We start from the raw sequence: 13,077 nt of genomic DNA on the forward strand, positions 1-13,077 counted from the left end.
CTGTCCTGGAACTAGCTCTTGTAGACCAGGCTGGTCTCGAACGCACAGAGATCCGCCTGCCTCTGCCTCCCAAGTGCTGGGATTAAAGGCGTGCACCACCACCGCCCGGCTGGCTATTTAGCTTTTTGTATCCAGGTGGAAGGTGTTACCATTCTAGAAATTTTGTTCTGGTTAAAAGGAACTTTATTCCAGAAGGAACCCCAGTTCAGTCTCACCTCAAACACTGTAAGTTTTCCTGTGGGGGAAGCTGGGTTGGAGCCACAGCAGCTGACTTCTGTGGTTGTACTGACTGATTGTACTCCAGGCTAAAGGCAAATTTATCAAGTAGGAGAGAAAACACACACACACACACACACGGCATGGGGTTGATTATTCTCTTTTTCAAGTGTGTTTGCCTTTCTCAAGTGCAGTTGTACTATATTCAACCATTGTCTTATTTATAGTTGTTGCTTATTTATTCTATTTGTTTAGCTTGTGTTTTGACATCAAATGAATAGCATTGTCTGGTCTGGTTTGTTGCTCATTCATCACAGAACAACGCTTACCACATTCCAGATACTGTATTTGCATTGTGACTCTTAGGTAAATGAGATGTGCCTTCGCTTCAAGCAGATCACACCAAATAATCACATGTCAATCTAAGATCAGGACTGGGGTAAAGATAAGGCTTGCTATTTGTACTTGTGGTTTGTGTTCTTACAGGACCTTGATTTTCTTTGTGGCCTACTTTTCCACCTTCCAATAAAAAAGAGAGAAGTAATCACACATACCTTGAGTTTTTAACTTAAATACTATGTACAAATGAAACATGAGTTAATATATTTTAAAGTTAAGTTAGGAAATAAATTTTCTTAGTACTTTTTAACTTTTTCATTTCAAAGTATCCATCTTTTTTTACTCATGTGCCAAAGGGATACATGTTTGCTTTTAAATAAAAGAAAACAGAAAATATTAGATTATAGTGAAAAATGAAATTAGCCTATAATTCTATTTTAAGAATTGTTTATTGACTTTTAAAGATTTTTCTACTGTATATACCTGTATTTATGTGAAAATGTGCTTTTCACCCCTCCCTCCATCAGTGCCTGTTGGGACATTAGACATCTGGTACATGAAACAGAACATCAGCTCTAACAGACAACAGATCTCTCTTTTCTGGAAGGTAAGTTTTCAATTTAAAACTCAAGGAGAGTGTATACTTAACTGAGTATGGGAACATTGTGGCTTCCATACGGCCCTGGAGCTCAGACAGTTCCATTATACCTGACGTAATGTCATCAGCACTCTAGCCGAGTTCCCTCCTCCGAAGTTCACATCCGTGCTTTGTCCCACTTCCACGCCAGGCATTTCTGCCTCTAAACTATACCCTCTCATTTTGCCACTGTGCTTCCAAAACTGCTCAGCAGAGACTTTCTATCTAACTGAGTCATCCGGGGAGGGGGAACACAAAAGATAAGAAAATTTTGCTTGTGGATGTTTAGGAATTGTCCCCACAGTTGTTCAAAGAGCAAAGGTTTTAAGAAATCCAAAATAACCTAAATGATAATGGAAAGGAGCCCCACCCCCAGCAGGAACAACAGAACAGGAGAGCCTGCCTTTCTTACGAAGAACCAAAGCTGCTCCTGGGCTGAAAGTCACCGTGACTCCCTCATTTAATTCTCACACCCCAGAAGATAGACTCTAGATTGGCCTACCAGATGGAAAACCAGAGAAAGACAGTGCATGGCGAGGGTCATCCAGCTACTAGGTGGAGATGGGGACTTAAGAGCCTCCCTGGACCTTTTTGTACTACTTGATGAGCCATCTTTGTTGAGTCAAATTACTGTTTGAGCTCAACTATCCACACACACTGTATATGCTGCATGCCCACAGGACACGTTTCCAAGTGAAGTGTAGTTACTATATTTTACTTCTCAAAGCTCCCCCCCCAACTCCCACCACCACATACACAATGTCCAGTGCAAGAGAATCTATTAAAAATTACTTGTTGCACCATGACCAAGCCCTTGTCTTTGAAACTAACATTGCAGTTCATAATGAAGCTGCTTTCAAGGACAATGGTCAAAGTAGGATACACTGAGAGCTGTATTTGTAAATGAGACATCCAGCTTGGGTGTTTTAAAATAAGGCCCAGCTGATGCTGCACTGGCGGGAGGGCTCGAGGGCAGGCACGTGAGTGTTTTTAATATCACTAGAACAACCCAGAACTGCAAAAGGGGGCACCAAGGAAGTCCAAAGTAGAACTATCCCCCAGCCTGTGAAGACAGTGGCAGAACAAAAGGAAATGTGAAATTTGTCTTCCACTTTTGTAGGGTGTTTGCCTTAGAGGAACGAGTAGGTACTGAGTGGGTGGAGCCGCTGGAGGGAGGGAGTGTGTGTGGGTGCTGGTGTAAGTGTGCTCACATACATATCCGTGAGTGGGTGCATTGTGAGACTGTCATGTATGTGTGAATGTGTTTGTATGTATGGAAGAGATGAGTATGTATGGAGTAAGTATGTACATAGGAGTTCGTGACTGTAAGGGAGTGATTGGGTGAGCATGTATGTAAAAATGTGTGCATGCAGGTGTGTGTTTATATGAGTGTGTGAGGTTGTGAATGGGTAGGGTGTGGTGTGCAGTGTGTAGATATGTGCCTGCATGAACGGTGGTGTGCTAAGGTGAGGAAGACTTTGTATCGGAGTGCAATTTAAAGACGCCAGAATGAGCTAAAGGGGAGCTAGAAATCTAAGGGTAAAGATCTGAGGGGTAAGAAATCTACTCACAACGGGAATCATCTGACCATGTTTCTTCATTCTTCTCTCTCCAGTGCATCAATTCTCATTGTTCCCCCAAACTCGTTCTCCTTGTTCTACCTTGTTCTTAGTTCTACCCATTACTAATTCCCAGTCATATATATCCTTAAAACCAGCAATTCCCCAGCCCTATAGATTCCGAGCTGGAACTCTCTTGCCCCATAGACAAATCAGATAAGGGTTTTCACACACACACACACACACACACAGAGAGAGAGAGAGAGAGAGAGAGAGAGAGAGAGAGAGAGAGAGAGAGAGAAAGAGATCCATGGGAGTGGCTAGTACACGTCTGGTGAACTCCTTAATTGAGAAAGTTATTTAAGGAACTTTAAATAATAATAAACTTTTATTAAATCATCAGGGAATTCTAGAGGGGAAGGTTGGTTCCCTATACTACATTTTTATGTGGTTAGAAAGGTTTAATTTCACTAAATTTATGAATAAGGCAAGGATTGTTTAAATCAGAGCGCCACTTTTCTCAGGATGCATAGAAGATACCAGGTAACTAGGCAACCTATGTAAACAATCAAGTAGAAGTCAGGGCTCTTGGTCAAATAGCACATACACCAGACGCTGCAATTTCTACTGGCCTAGGTCTGGAATTAGACTTACTGCTCTAAGCAATGAAAAGACCCAGGCCTCTAAGTTATCAGTTCTGGGCTATTCTGTTATCAGCCGTTCTGATCTTGGGTGTTGTGGGTCTTTCTCTGGGCTGCAGTTAATTACCTCTTCTGCTCTCCTTGAGAACAAAACATAATTAAAATCATCAGTAAACGGAGGTGAAAGTGAGCGTAAGGAGTTAAGAATCTCTCAAGTGAGGTAAAACCAGAGCAGCAGTTTAAGCAGGTAATGCCTGGACCCTAAGCACTGACAAAATGCCTGCTGATAAAGATAATTGCAGGAAGGTAGATAGATCTGGGTGCTTACCTAGGAGAGAGGAACAAGGCCTGGCAGAAGGAAATTGTTCCTCTCTAGTGCTGAGATTAAAAGCATGCACCACTACTGCCCGGTTTCCAGGGCAAACTAGTGTTGCTACTGGGATTAAAGGTGTGTGTCGCCGCTCCCTGGTCTGTAAGGCTAACCAGGGCAGATGTTTTATTCTCTGATCTTCAGACCAGCTTTATTTATTAAAATACAAGTGAAATATCACTATATTTTAGTAGTTCTGATACCTTGTTAATAACAGATGATTCTTCAGCCCCAGCTAACCAGAACCACGGGATCTTAATTCAAAAGCAACAAATGGCCCTGACATAGTCTTTAAATTTCCCTCTGAAACTACACAAGACAGGCCTCCATCTTGTACACTAGTCTTAACATTATCTTCCAAGCTCATAAAGAACATCCCAGAGAGTCCTTGACACTCAACAGTTCTTCTAACACAAAGTTCCAAAGTCCTTCCACAGTCCTCCCCCAAACATGGCTAGATAGGTCACGGCAATACCACACACCAAGGCACGAATTTGTCTTAGGGCTACTATTGGCAATACAAAACACCATGACCAAAAAGCAAGTCAGAGAGGAAAGGGTTTATTTGGCTCACACTTTCACAGTGTTGCTCATCACTGAAGGAATTCAGGACAGGAACTCAAAGAGGGAGGGATCCTGGAGGTAGCAGCTGATGCAGGTCATGGAGGGGTGCTGCTTCCTGGCTTGCTTCCCCTGGCTTGCTCACACAGCTTTCTTGTAGAACTCAGGACCACCATGAGCTGCCCAGCCCCCATTGATTGCTAACTGAGAAAATGTATTACAGCTGGATCTCATGGCAGCATTCCCTCAACGGAGGCTCCTTCCTCTCTGATGACTCTAGTTTGTGTCAGGTTGACACACAAAACCATCCAGTACAAAGAGCAACAGTAAAATGTTGATGGTTTGTTGTAGGACTCCACGCTCTCTTCTTTTGGCTCCAGTTCTTGCCCTATCACAGATGGACACAGCATATCCAAAGACGGGTACTAATGGGAAGAAAGGTTGCTCTTCCCCAGTTGCTAATGATACATTTCAGCTGAAAGGCAGGGGGTTCTGGTTAGTGAGCAGAATGTGGCCAATGACAAAAATGAGACAATCAAGGGCAGAAAGTTACCAAATTAGAAAGCAGAAACAGAAGGGGAAATAAAGTTTTATTTTCATAAAAGCTCCCTTATTTTATAGCATTTCTGGATGCAAATTAAGATAGAAATCATGATGTCTGGGCAACACCCATGAGATTTCATTCTTGATTCAATCAGCTCAGAAACAGAACATCCAGGGATCTGGTCATGTGAGTGCTACCTGGTCCAGCTAAGAGTCCATTCTCTAATCTAGATAGAGCTGTGATATGTGGTTCAAGTTCTGTTTCTCTGTCATGTGATCCATGTGTTTATGTGTGCCCATCCACATGTGTCTGTATGAACATGCATGTGTGTTTATGAGTCTCTGTGTATGCATCTGTGGTGTTTCTATGTATATGTTTATGTTATAATTTTTAATTTATTTTTGACAATTTCATACATATATAGAATGTTGAGATTTTTAAGTCATAAAAGAAACACAGTGTATTATGCTGAGATTCACACCCATGTCTGCTGCCCACTAAACTCCTTGTTTCTTTTTTACTAGCCCTGCTCCTACTTTCACGTCTTCTTTCACAAGTATGTGACCCACTGGATTTAATTGAGGTTGCATGCATAAGCATGGCTATAGTGTGATTTACTGAAGGTTGAGTAATTTACCAGTGGCTACACCACTGAAGAAAATGACTCCCCTGCCACAGCAGCCCACTATCAATCAATTGCTCCTTAAGGAGGGGTAAGAACTCATGTGTCCCTCCCCTATCCTTGATAGAATGTTAATGGGCCTAATCTCACACGTATTTTCTTCGGGTGACCACAGCTACTGTTTCATGATTGCAACTGCCGTGTCCTTGTCTTTCCAGAAGACTGTTTTACAGCTCTCTTCCTCATCCCACATTCTTTCTGCTTCCTCTTCCCCATTTTCACTAAGCCTTGAAGGGAATGGTATAGATGTTCCATTTAAGACTGATTTTATATATGTTTACTTTGTATCCTGCCACTTTGTTCATGGTTATCAGTTCCGGAAGGTTTTGTGGTAGAATATCTTATGTACTAAATCATAATATCTGCAAATAGGGAAACTTTAAGTTCTTCCTTTCCTGTTTATATTTACGTTTATTTCCTTCTCTTGTCTTATTACTCTAGCTATGACTTTATCTTGAATAAGGGTAGGAAAATGGATACCCCTGTCTTGTTCATGATCTTAATAAGTTTGCATATATAGCCTTTGTTATATTGAAAGATATTTTTCTCCACCCCAATAATCTCCTGGATTTTTGTTTGTTTGTTGTTTGTTTTCCCATATGAAGTTCAGTATTATTCTTTCTTTTTTTTTAAAGATTTATTTATTTATTATGTATACAACATTCTGCCTCGATGTATGCCCACACACCAGAGGAGGGAGCCAGATCTCAGTACAGATGGCTGTGAGCCACCATGTGGTTGCTGGGAATTTAACTCAGGACCTCTGGAAGAGCAGCCAGTGCTCTTAACCTCTGAGCCATCTCTCCAGCCCCCGAGTATTATTCTTTCAAGGTCTATGAAGAATTTATTGGGATTTTAATAGGGATTGCTTTTAGTAAGGTGACCATTTTTACTATGTTAATCCTACTGGTCAATGAACATGAGAATGAGAGATCTTTTCTTCTTCTGATATCTTTTCCAATTTCTTTCTCCAAAATACTTGAAGCTTTTGTCATACAGGTCTTTAGAGTTACACCCAGATATTTCTTGTTTGTTTGGTTGGTTTTTTTTTTTTTTTTTTGGTTGTTTGCTTGCTTGATTGCCTTTTTTGAGAAAGGGTTTCTCCATATAGCCTTACTTGGCTTTCCTGAAACTCACTCTGTAAACCAGAATGGCCTTGAACTTACAGAGATTCACCTTCCTCTGCCTCCTGAGTGCTGGAATTAAAGGCATGCACAGCCATTGCCAAGGAAGGTATTTTATATTATTTGTAGCTATTGTGAAGGGTGTTGTTTCCCTGATTTTTTTTCTCACCTTATTTATCTCTTGTATATAGGAGGGATACTGATTTTTTTTTTTTAGTTAATCTTGTATTCAACCACTTCACTAAAGGTGTTTGTCAGCTGTAGGAATTTCCTGTTAGAATTTTTGGGGTCACTTATGTATACTATCATATCATCTGCAAAGAGTGATAATTTGACTTCTTCCTTTTCAATTTGTTTCTCCTTGATCTTCTTTAGTTGTCTTGTTGCTCAAGCTAGAACTTCAAGTACTACTTTGGATAGATATAGAGTGCACAGCTTTGTCTTGTTCCTGATTTTTGTGAAATTGCTTTGAGTCTCTCCTTTGATGTTGGCTGTCTAATTAATGTATATTGCTTTTATTATGTTTAGGTATGTTCCTTGTATCCCTAATCTTTCCAAGATTTTTGTCATGGAGGGGTGTTGAATTTTGGGAAAGGCTTTCTCAGCATCTAATGATATGATCATGTGGTTTTGTTCTTTCAGTTTGTTTATATGGTGGATTACATTGTCAGAGTTTCATATGTTGAATCATCCGTGCATCTCTGGGATGAAACTTACTTGATATTGGTGGATGATATTTTTAATGTATACTTAGATTCGGTTATGTTCATTTGATTCAAGAATTTTAAATTTTCCTTCTTGATTTCTTGAATTACACATTCGTCATTCAACAGTGTGTTGTTTAATCTCTATTAGTTTGTGTTTTTCTGTAGTTTCTCTTGCTGTTGATTCCTAGTTTTAATCTATTGTGGTAAGATAGAATACAAGAAGTTATTTCAATGTTTCCATATTCATTGAGATTTGTTTTGTGTTCTAATATATGATCTATTTTATATAGTTTCATGGGCTAATGTGCAAAACAATCCCACACCAGTTAGGATTTAAAGGGGTATTTATTTTGGGGGGTAAAACTCACAAAACACCAACCGTCAGGAAAGGAGCTTAGTCACTGGAGCAGGAGCCAGAACCAAGAGAGCTAGCTGAGGCTTGCCGCTCTTTTTTAAAGATAAATAAACCATGCCCTAGTGGGCTGGTATTTCAGCAGCTATTGGCTGAAGGAGCGAAAGGTCCTCCCCCAGCAATGGGCTGCTTGGACAAAATATATAATAGTATTCTTTAGTGTTCAGGTAGAGTCTACAGACTTCTTTCAGATACATTTGATCTATGATAAAAGTTAATTTCAGTGTCTCTCTATTTTTTGGCATAACCTATCTTTGTGTGATAGTGGGGTACTGAAGTCACTTGCTATTGCTGTGTTGTGGTTAGTCTGTGCCTTCGCATCTAGTAATACTTGTTTTGTGAAACTGAGTGTACCTCTGTTCAGTGCTCAAATACTTACAACTATTAATGTCCCTTGATGGATTGTCCCCTAAATCGGTATGAAGTGATTTTGATCTTGTCTGACTAGGTCTGGTTTGAAGTCTGTTTTGTCAGGTATCACAATATCAAGACCTGTTTGTTTCTTGGTTCCATTTGTTTGGATACCTTTTTTCCATTCTCTCACCTGCCTTTGATGTTAAGTGTGGTTCCTTGAAGCATTAAAAGAATATTCTTGTTTTCTAGTCAAATTTTCTAGTCTTTTGATTGAGGAACCAAAACCATTAATATTTGGGGTTATTATTGAAAAGTGTAAATTAATTCTTGTCATTTGTTGGTTGTGCAGTGCTCAGTGTTTTCTTAGTCATTATACGTATAACAACTGTTTTAGCTTCATTTATTCTGCCCCCTTCCCCCGCAAGCTTCTTGACTGACTGTGCTTCTTTCTCTTCTGTCCATAATATTCTTTCCAGCATCCTCTATTGAGCTGGATTAATGCTCATAAATTCCTTTAGCCCTTTAGTCTGCTTTTTTTTTCCATGGGAAATTTTTCTTTTTTTCTTCAGTTATGACTGATAGTTTTATCAAGTATGGGCAGTCTTGCCGGGCGGTGGTGGCGCACGCCTTTAATTCCAGCACTCGGGAGGCAGAAACAGGCGGATCTCTGTGAGTTTGAGGCCAGCCTGGTCTACAAGAGCTAGTTCCAGGACAGGAACCAAAAGCTACAAAGAAACCCTGTCTCGAAAAACCAAAAAAAAAAAAAAAAAAATATAGGTAGTCTTGGGTTGGCATCTGTGGTCTTATATAATTTGAAATATGTCTTTCTAAGTGTTTTAGGCTTTTTGTTGTTGTTTTTGTTTTGTTTTGTTTTGTTTCATGACAGGCTTTCTCTGTTTAGCCCTGGCTGTCCAGGAACTCACTCTGTAGACCAGGCTGACCTGAAATGCAGATCCTCCATTCTCTACCTCCCAAGTGCTAGGATTAATGGCATGTACCATATTGCCTGGCTCTTGTTTCTGGCTTTTAAAGTTTCTATGTTTGCTATGCCTTCAGCACAGCATTCTTCTCCATCATTTTCTCCCATAGTATACATCTACTTCTATTGGCATCTGGAGGGTCAGCCTTCAATCTGACAAGCAAGCAAGATTTCCATGTGGTGTCTTGGGAAGGTAGTCAAATTTAGGGTTATAAGTAACATTGGCCAGACACACAGATAGGTTCTCTAGATGGTTTTGCATGGCTGGGGATTAGGGTTCTAGAAACAAGGGTGCTTACTGCTGGCCTAATGAACTAGGTTCTCCACTCTGTTCCGTGACAGTTGAGGGACATGTCAGGGCTGGCAGGAGTGCTAACCTCTGGCCTCATGAACAAGCAGTACTCTCTGTGTGTCTCTGTTGCCGCTGTATGTGTTCTTTAGCAAGGTGTTTTTAACCTCCCATACACACTTTCCTCATGAGTAAACTTAAGATAATACTAATGTATAACACATGAGGCTACCATAAAGATTCACGAGGTAATTATGAAAGTCAGGATCACATTCCTGTTATGAGGCAAGCATTGTGCAAGCCCATAAGGACACAAAGGTGAGCTGATGATAGTCTGCAGGGGCTGGGAGAACACAAACCTGGAAGGTTTCAGTGGAGTGGTGCTTAAAACTTGAAATCCAAATTAGAACACAGCTGGCATGTGCCTGTAGTACCAACTACTAAAGAGGCTGAAGTAGGGGGATCATTAAGCCTAGGAACTTAAGGCTAGTCTAGGCAACATAGAGAGACCTCATCTCAGGAAAGCAAACAAACAACAAACCCTTCCTGTTATTTCTACACTTTGGACTGGGGTTGCTGATTGTAAGTCACGAATTCCAAAATGAAAGTACTAAGTTTGTGTAAGGGGGAGGTTGTTGTTGTTGTTTTACACTTATTTATTTGGGTCATGTGTAGGTGACATTAATAGAATTGATGTCTATTCTCTCCCTCCACCATGTGCGTTTCAAAATTGAACTCAAGTGATCAGGCTTGTCAGCAAATGCTGGGCCCCACTGGGCCATCCTGCCAGCCCCGTATTCTGTTAACTCACAAATTATATGGACTTTATAACCATTTATGGCATTAGTAGAAATTTCATAGACAGCTAAAAGACAAGTCAAGAATTTTGACTATCCTTATTTTCAAAATAGGGATATTATGTCTCAGAGCAATAAAATAACTGTGTGTAATAGATGTTACACAGAGACGTGAGATGCTTCCTACTGCAATTTGAGGGTGAGGATACAGTTCAGCATGAAGAGCATGTACTAGCACGCACAGGGCCTGTATTCAACCCCCAGCGTCACCCATGCACAAAACTAGCAAGGATCCAAAGCTAACACAAAAGGAAAGGAGAGCTGTGGCTAATGAGCCCTACGCCTGAGCTTTCAAAGGGGTCTTGACTTCTGCTGCTCTTCTTTGACATGAGCAAAACTCTAATGGTCTTCCCTTTCTGTGGTTAGGTTTCTTCTTTTTATTATTTGTACTCAGTGCTGCTAGAAGAGATCCAGGTGTCAGAAAACGCCCCTCCCTGACATCCACCAGGGGGCGTTCTATAGACTCATACGTCTTCTCTCTAGGTATGGCTTGAGCTGGTTGCTCAGCTGCTCTAAACCAGGCTCACACCTCAGAAAGGGAAGCAAGAAGATCTAAACATAACAAGGAATATAAAGCTCGTGATTAACAAAATGTTATTTTCTCCCTTATCACCTTCTCAAATGAGTAGCACTGGAGTACGAATATGTTTATCTGCAGAGTTAGTCAGTTCGTCAGGATGGCTATCTTCAGAGTTCACGGCTTGTCTCCCGTGACTCAGAGCCTTCTGGCTCTTGAAGAAAAACGCCTGTCCCCACCCTTCTCAAATTGCTAAGTACATGCCTTCTGTTGACGCTGTGTGTCAGAACGCATCCTAACGCCATAGCTGGAGAAGGTGTTTTGCGACTTTGAGCTGAGAGGGTGACCGGGATTCCATCTGTAAATTGCAGCAGCCTGAACCTCCTCCCTGTCTCATTTACATTTACTTATTTTGTGTCATGAGGGAACAACACATCACAGCAGAGGGAGAAAAACACTATAGATGAAAGCAAGTGTCGGTTACAGAAAGGCATCCCCTCAGCTATCTCTCACTGCATCCTTTCCTGCCAGCCCTATATGTTCAGAGATAAGTGTATCTATCGCACACTGTCCCAAGCTCTCTCCACCAAGTCATTGCTCAGAAGTTAACTGCTCACACAGCTCCATTCCTGCCAGAGGATGACTTCCCCAAAAAGCATTTATTTCATCTATGTTGTTTTTCTCCTCTAATGAAGGTCAGATTTATTAATATGATGTTTGTTAGAACATTAGACTTTAAAAAAACATTTGCATAGCTGGGTGTGGTGGCACACACTCATAACCCCAGAGACAGGAGCACTAACAAAAGTTTGAGGGTCAGTCTGGTCTATGCAGTCAGTTCTAAGACAGCTAGGGCATCACTGTGAGATCCTGTCCAAAATACACACACACACACATACACACACACACACACACACACACACACACACACAAAACTGGGGAACATAATTAAAAGCAAGCAAATGCTTATGTAATCCTCACAACAGGCAATGAGATTGACTGTGATGGACGTGATGGACACCTGAAATGATAACTTCAGGGAAATGCTGAAGATTCTCCAAAGCCTCCCCATCAGCGCTGTTTTCACCCAGTACAGTGGACCAGGCTAAGATCTAATTTAGGACTTATGGACCAAAAGTTTCCCCCAATAGACTTGCATTAACTAAGCTCCAGAAATGGCAATATACAGAGCTGAGCTCATTGATTAATTACAGTAAAAATGTAGCTAGTGGGCCAACCAGAAGACTTGACTCAGCAAATCAGAACATTCTCTCTCCAGTACTAAATGTCTCAGAATCCAAATTGCAATCAGGATTGCAATTTATTCACTTAAAGTGAAAGAACTGAAGTGCACCAGCTGTTCATGCCAAACACTTCTGACAGATAAACTGCATAAAAAATCAAATTATGCAGCCTCTTGGTAAGCGGGGCATTTGCTGGTCCTCAGGTGTGTCTTCCAGTAAATGGTCTCCTGCCATGAATGGAGAGCTGTGCCCTGAAAACTATGCCACTTAAATCTGTTAGCCAAGCCTTCTTCCTGCAGTAGGCAGGGATGGGCACTGCCAGGTTTAGACTTCACAGGTCTTCAGGTCTGTGTTTCCATTTGCCATGGCCATTGTACAAAACAAGAGAAAAAGAACAGTTTCTGCTAGTGTGTGACTTTGTTCCCAAATGATCTCAATCAGAATTTTGCAGTTTGGAGCTAGGTTCCTAGCACAGATGGCTAATCAAGTTCCTAAGGGTCATTTTACTGCTTTAGCTCCTGAATGTGGTAGTTTTGATGTTTCAAGCAGTCTTGCACTTTCTATATTTAAAAAGGCATCCTCACCAGGAGGCGGTGGAACACACCTTTAATCCCAGCATTTGGGAGGCAAAGGCAGGTGAGTCTGAGGACAGCCTAGTCTATAGAGTTCTGCGACAACCAAGGTACATAGAGAAACCCTGTCTGAAAAAAACGAATGAACAAAAATGAACCCTCTCCCACCACTCCCCACCCATGCCTGCTTTCTTTTCTCTGAGTCTCTCTCTGTGTCTGTCCATGAGTATGTCCCTCTGAGCATCTCTTTGAGTATGTCTCTGTGTGTCTCCCTATGAGCATGTTTCACAAATTTTAAAACAAAAATCCAGAGGAACTGAGTGCTTTGCCCAAGATCTGAGTGTCAGTAAATTCGCAGCTCAGAGCCAGTGCTGCTACAGTCAGAATTCACAGCTTTCCTATGAGGTATTTACCATCAGTAAGCTTCATTTTGAAGAAAGATAAATCAGTGTGTTTTAAAGAATTATCTTTTG

The 13,077-nt window shown here is 41.1% G+C and overlaps 1 protein-coding gene across 1 annotated transcript in view; it reads left to right on the forward strand.

The window, feature by feature from the left end:
• Il12rb2 (interleukin 12 receptor subunit beta 2) overlaps positions 1 to 13,077 on the forward strand; it is a 66,706-nt gene that overhangs the window by 18,319 nt on the left and 35,310 nt on the right. Inside the window, exon 7 of the mRNA XM_005360618.2 lies at positions 1,083 to 1,162. Within this exon, the coding sequence (XP_005360675.1) occupies positions 1,083 to 1,162 (80 nt within the window). The remainder of the gene's footprint in view (positions 1 to 1,082; positions 1,163 to 13,077) is intronic.

The sequence above is a fragment of the Microtus ochrogaster genome, linkage group LG3 (genome assembly GCF_000317375.1).
Source record: "Microtus ochrogaster isolate Prairie Vole_2 linkage group LG3, MicOch1.0, whole genome shotgun sequence".
Classification (NCBI taxonomy): Eukaryota; Metazoa; Chordata; class Mammalia; order Rodentia; family Cricetidae; genus Microtus; species Microtus ochrogaster.